The 6,605-nt window shown below is 34.2% G+C and overlaps 1 protein-coding gene across 1 annotated transcript; it reads right to left on the reverse strand.

The window, feature by feature from the left end:
• Window positions 1-415: 415 nt before the first annotated feature.
• LOC106753219 (alpha-xylosidase 1) lies at window positions 416-5,146 on the reverse strand. The gene is made up of 3 exons (XM_014635012.2): window positions 4,862-5,146; window positions 3,738-4,420; window positions 416-2,525 (listed from the first exon to the last, which is right to left on the reverse strand). The coding sequence occupies exons 1-3, from the start codon at window positions 5,092-5,094 to the stop codon at window positions 664-666; spliced, it is 2,778 nt and encodes a 925-aa protein (XP_014490498.1). The 5' UTR covers window positions 5,095-5,146; the 3' UTR covers window positions 416-663.
• Window positions 5,147-6,605: the final 1,459 nt, after the last annotated feature.

The following is a 6,605-nucleotide window of genomic DNA, read 5'->3' on the forward strand; positions in this document are numbered from 1 at the left end:
ATTTAATTTATATGACAGATTGAAAAAATTTACTTCCAAATCTATTCTCAGTTATCTCCAAATCTATTAAACTAAATAAAAACAAAAATTATCATCAAATTCTCTTATTTACTCTTCCTCAAATCTACTCAAGTGAACAAATCCTTAGAATTTGATTATGCAAACGTGGAGCAAAGAATAAAATGATAGAATGTTGAAATTTTGTATTCATTTTAAAATGTTCTTTTTCCTGAAAAATTGAGGTTATTGTTTCAGCATTCAATGGAAATAATCGGTAGTTGACACCGGTACGTATGTATGGATGTATTACTGACACGTTCTATGTCATACCTGCTGAAATGACCTTTAAAAAAGAAGATGCATACGAGGATGAGACCACCTAAACTATATAAGCTGATAATGATTACATTCTCGATTTTTTTACTAGATTCATAATGTTGAGTTTAGTTTATTCTTCTAAATCACTCACTTGAATGACAAGTTTGAACCGGAGTGCAAAAAAAAACTAACATAACATTCAAATTGCTACTTAAAATGGAAAAGGACGAGCACAATTCTAGCTCATCTCCTCTCCCTCACAACACCTACAAGAATTGTAGAAAGGAAAAGAACACAACAAAGTTGCAAAATCATAAATAACATATGAGGACACTGAAACTATCTTCACCCCATTTTCCAGGTCATAGCAAAGTTTTTACCCACTGGGATCTGCAAGCCCTTTAAAGCAACCATGACAGTTTTCTTTTCTCCTTCTCCCTCACTGTTCAAGTGCTCATGCTGTGATGTACTAACATTCACATTTGACGCACCAATTAGAGGCTTTCCATCTATCTCAAGTGAAGAAACTGCTCCACTTCCATCTAATCCCAACACTGATATGGAGTCAATGATCCAACCTTTATCCAAGGCAAACTTCCCCTCTTGGACATCTGACCAAACTTTCACGGCTCCTTGGTTCACAGTTGCATACAGATCAACATAGGTTGAATACCCATTTCCAAGGTTCATGTCTGGTAATTCATCATTGTCAAGGAAAAGGTTGCCCTTAGCCTCTCCTTGTGCTGCTCCAGATGGGAAGGTTACGATGAGGGTGAAGGGTGTCGTTCTGGCCTCCTTGGAGACCAATCCACCCTGCTGCATTGGAAGAATGGTATTCTGATACAAATGCACATTGACAACATGCAGAGGAGCATCCAGGGTAACGTAGACTCCGTCCTTTGATGTAATGGTGTGAGTCCAATCAAGCAAACTGTACCAGCTACCGGGAGGAAACAGTGCTTTCACTTGTGTTTTCCCCTGCTCAAGCACTGGAGAAACCATGAGACTGCTTCCTAGCAAGAACTGGGTGCTAAGGCCATAACATTCAGTGTATGTTGGGAATGAGAAGAAAAGAGGTCTGGCTATTGGGGCTCCACTGACATGAGCTTCATAGTTCAGGGTGTAAAGGAATGGAAGCAGCTTATATCTTATCCCCAAAGCATTTCTAGCAGACTCAGCCACTGACTGCCATTGGTAAAGCTCCTGTCTAGGGGAGTAGTAGTTTGCATGATCCCTTGAGAATGGGTAGAAAGCCCCTACTTCAATCCATCTATTGCATAGTTCTTCAGTAGGCTGTGGATAGAACCCACATATATCTGAACCCACCATTGGCACCCCAAATATGCCAAAATTGAGCATTGTGGAGATAGAATACTTCAAGTTTTCCCATGTTCCCTGATTGTCACCTGTCCAATGTGCAGCATATTTGCCTGAACCAACATATGTAGAACGGGACAAAATAAAGGGTCTTTTTCCTTGAAGCCCTTGAAGGCCCTTGTGAGTTGCTATGGATTGTGAGAAGCCATAAAGACTGTGAGCATCATACTCTAACACACCATTATAGTGGTATGCACTAGTGGCTATTGTTTTGAAGCCGATAGGAGCTTTTATTCCTGAGGCGTTAATTTTGTATGGAGGATCGTCCCACCTTGTGCTAGTGATGTTCTTGCATTCCAAGCAACATATCCATCCAGGTCCTGTTCCAGTAGGGCACTTTCCCTTGGGAACTTTGCACTTTCCAGAACAGAAATTTGACACCTCGTTCATGTCGATCCACAGGCCATCAACAGGTACAAGTTCATGGAAGCGGCGGATCTCATCAACCCACCAAGAAACCGTCTTTGGATTAAGAAAATCAGGGAAGTTTACTGCCCCAGGCCAAACTTGAGCCACGAAGGGTTCCCCATCATATTTGATAAAAACATCATTAGCCACACCCCTTTGATAAACACCATAACTGGTGTTGATAGCAATTCCAGGGTCTATAATGACAACATATTTCATGCCAATGTTGTGTATCTTGTCCAGGAAGTTCAAAAGCTTTGGACGAGGGTAGTTCGCAGGGTTGAGTGTGAAGTCCTTCTTCCCATCCATGTGATCATCATCATTCCAAATCACATCAAGTGGGATTTGAGCCTTCTTGTAATTCTCCACAACATCTTCAACCACTGAGAGATTGTGATATCCCCATCTGCATTGGTGGAACCCTACAATACCAAATACGTGAAAATATCAGTTAAACTACTCATGGAAAGAAAAATCCAGATACCATTTTCAAATGTAAATGCAGATTATATAGATATAAGGCAAAACTTCATCTTGTCTCTCTACTCCACTCCTCTCCCCAATGACAAATATACACACAGACACAGCAAGAATCCACCGTTAGATCGTAGGAAACAATAATAATATAACTGTATACTTCCCTTGACACAAGGATAATGTTATTCCAGACATGTCCGCAAGATCAAGCAGATTAAATAACAAAGGGCATCCGAGATCAGGACAGCACCAAGTTAAAATTGAAGATGAAAAGTCCTTGGATCAGTTTTAAAATTGTATTGAAAACTGATTCATGAATTTTTCACAATAACCCTCATCCCTATTGTAGTAATTGATCCTTTAATTCCATTTATCAAGAAACCCTATCTTTAAAAGGACAGGAAAATTATTGCCAAGGTTAGTCCTATCAGTACATCTTTCTCCCTAGATAAAAAGTAAAGTGATATACCACGTGTATGCAATGATAGTCCTTGACAAGGACCCACAGATTGCTTTGTAGAATCATGTAACAAAGGTCAAATTCTTGAATCAAAAGTTTATTTAGAAAAGGGTAATTCTTTTATATGGAAAAGTTAAGTTACCAACTTTTATGTGGCACCTTATCGTTCCATGTGGACCTGAAAGGTATTAAATTACTCAACTACTAAAATTGGACGTACAAAAGTTAACCACGACACAATTCATAAAATTTGTGACTTATCTTTAAAATATCTTTGCAGACCCAACTTTAGAAAACAAATCAGAACATCCCCCATTATTCAATATACAGATAAGCTAAAGCAGAAAACAGCTAATTGGAAAATCAAAACTCCCTGCATTTTCAACTGCATTATGCACCAAAAGAAAATAATATCAAAATTGTACATAAGAAAAGTCACTGAAATCAAATAATGATATGAGAGCTTAAATTCCTTGGATTTTTTTTCAAGGCGAGGACACTGTATCATTAAGTATTTGGATCTATCAAGACCCGGTTTTCGTAATGAATAATTACTCAATCTACCTAAAAGGAGAATGCTAAATGTTGAATATTAAATATTAAATGTTGACAGCACCCAAATAAATATCAGTAATGCCATAAATACCAAGTAGAAAAGGCAGTATTAAAAAACAGAAGAGTGACAAATGAATCATACCAAAGGCCCAGTAAGGCATTGGAGCTGGTCTGCCAATTAAGGCAGTGTACTGATCAACAACATTCAGAGGACTAGGCCCAGAAAAGAAGTAAAAGTCAAAAACTCCTCCAATAATTTTGTATGTAAGAGAAGTTCCTGTGTAGAAAACATCCATTCCGTTGCTATTGAGCAACAGAACAGCATGTGCAGAAGCCTTGCCACCTGAGTTTCTGAGATCCATGTACACAGGGTGCGATCCATACAGATCGGCATTGAGATTAATGGCAGAAATGTCAGTGGTGTACAAGGTGTAAGGGTCACTAGGGTACAACTTAATCCCATGTGGCTGTGTGTTCTCTCCCAAACCATACAAGGAGGCATCCTTAGGCAGTTTGGTGGAAATCTCAAGGTACTGGTCCTTGAAAACAAGAGAACTAAAAGGGTCAGAATCACCAGAGGAGGTATCAAAAAGGGTCTCACCATTGGACTTCCTTTTAACCACAAAACTAAAAGGGTCTGAAGTGTAGCTAAATAGAAATTCAGAACCAGAATACTCAGAGACAGTTATAGGGTTCTTCCTGAACTTCCCAATGCTTTGAGACAAAGGTGGTGGTTGCTCCCTCGGTAAAAGGTTGTAGGGAACCTCCCACCTTTGCTTCTGTGCATCGGTTATATGTACCCTTAAACGATTATCTGCCTCATGCCTGCGAAATCAGAAACAATTAACAAGGTCAAAATTAGAATAAAAAAAAAAACTTTTTTTCTTGGATTGAAACACAAAAAACACTATTTCTTTTTCCTCCATAATTGTCTTTCGTGATACTAAAATACTAAATATAAACATACTAGGTAAAAAAGACTTCCTTTTCTTTTATTGAAACACCAAAAGCATTACTTTTTCCTCCATATTCATCTTCAAGATCCTGTCAGATACTGAATAGAAACATTTTTTTTCTAGCAGAATCCACAATCTTAACCCACACACTTCCAAATACTAAATAAAAACATTTTCTTTAGCAGAGATTTAAACATTTATGACTAACCCCTTTCCCCAAACTAATTTTATGAAAATGCAAAAAGGGGACTTTCCAGAAACAAAAATGCAGATGAATGTGCACAGCAGTAGTAGAGGAATTGAGACTTACTTGACATAGAACCTAAGAAGGGGAATGTCAGAGCCATATGTTTTGGTTTTCTGCTTAACTTGCAGGATCCCTATAAGGCCACCATCAGGGGTCTCTTCAATGGAGACAAGACGGTAGCCCTGGCCAATTTTTGTGGAATTTTTGGAAGAAGAACTAGCTCCTGCTGAACACAGAAGCAGAGCAAGGAGAAGGGAAGAGAGAGATATAGCAGCTAAATGGTTTGAAGACACCATAGCTAACTATGGAGTAATGCAGTAGTGAGTGCTGCTACTGCTACTGTGAGGGTAGCAATGGTGTATAAATAACCAGCCAAGCGAGGTAGATGGCTGATGCAGAGCAAATTACCCTCTTACCCATATGTGTATTTTTAATATGCTTGTGTTCAGACATGAGTATTACTATAGATAAAATAGTACATAATTTGGTATCCAAGGTAAGAAACTGTGTTACTTTAGTTCTTACGTGATACTCTAAATAAATTATGGTATGCCATCTTTGGTAAAGAAATAATGATTTCTTTCCTATGCTACTCATTATATTTTTATTATAATTAATTTTAATCAAATATCCTTTTATAGTTATAATTTTTATATAGAAATTAAGTTTTATATCATTAATGTTTTATTTGTATTATTGTTTATTTTTATATTTGACGATTTATTTATTCTTACTTATTGGTTATATCATTTAGAGATCTGTTTTCATATTATGTATTTATTTTTATTTAATTATAATAAAAATAAATATTCTTAGTACTAGGGTAATAATTTTTATGTTTATGATTATATAGAACATAAATATTATTACGAGTGTATATTTATAATCAAACTCTATGTATATATCTAAATAATTAAGTGTAAAGTTAATTATATGTATATTTATATAAGTTAAAGTATGTTATAAATATTGAACTATGTTTAAATTGTTTTATGAATTTTTCTTTTTAACATTAACTTATCCTATTTTTTTTCCTTTCTATGTTATTTCTCTTTTTTAATTATCATCTGTTAATGTGAACTAAGGATAAGTTAATTGCTAACATGCCTTTGATAAAAAAGAATGTTTATATTTCCTGTTATATCTATAGGTTATGTATAGTAACTCTTCAGTTTTTAACAACTTTACTATTTTCACTTGTTATGTACATATATTATGGTGGTATAATTATTACTCTCTATTAATATTTTGTATATTTTTTATTTATCTAGTGTATATTATCAAAATTTATAATATTTTATTTAATAGTTTTATAAAATTAATTAAATTATAGAAACTATTTTACATTATTTATTTAAACTTAATTAATTTTAAATATCTTATAAATTTCATAACTTTTTTAATTTTTATTTAAAATATATATTTAACTAAGCGATTATAATATTGTTTGACGTTTGTCTGCCCTAATTATTATTATTTTTGTTTTTTTTTCATCTTTGATTTATTCGATTTATTTTGTTAATGTTTTATAATTTATCGATTAATTTCCTTTTAAAATAAGTTAATTGACAACTTAACAAAAATTAAAAAAAGTCTATTTAATTTATAAGTTAAAGATAAGAAGGTAAACAAAATATTCTCTTATTTTATTATGGACAAACCAACCATAAAATATTTAAATAAAAAAGTATTTGATAAAACAAATTTTTTAAAAATAGAAATATTTAAAAATATTCAAATTTATATATTATTTAAAAATTATTTAAACTCTTTTATATGAAAAATTGTATTAATGAATGAAATTGCA

The sequence above is a fragment of the Vigna radiata genome, unplaced genomic scaffold (genome assembly GCF_000741045.1).
Source record: "Vigna radiata var. radiata cultivar VC1973A unplaced genomic scaffold, Vradiata_ver6 scaffold_238, whole genome shotgun sequence".
NCBI classification, from domain to species: domain Eukaryota; kingdom Viridiplantae; phylum Streptophyta; class Magnoliopsida; order Fabales; family Fabaceae; genus Vigna; species Vigna radiata.

Excerpts from the sequence above, each read along its gene's own strand:
- LOC106753219 (XM_014635012.2), bottom strand. The coding sequence starts at position 5,094 with ATGGTGTCTTCAAACCATTTAGCTGCTATATCTCTCTCTTCCCTTCTC. Across the intron at positions 4,421-4,861 it reads CTTCTTAGGTTCTATGTCAA|GCATGAGGCAGATAATCGTT; the intron begins GTAAGTCTCAAT and ends CTGATTTCGCAG. Across the intron at positions 2,526-3,737 it reads AATGCCTTACTGGGCCTTTG|GGTTCCACCAATGCAGATGG; the intron begins GTATGATTCATT and ends TTGGTATTGTAG.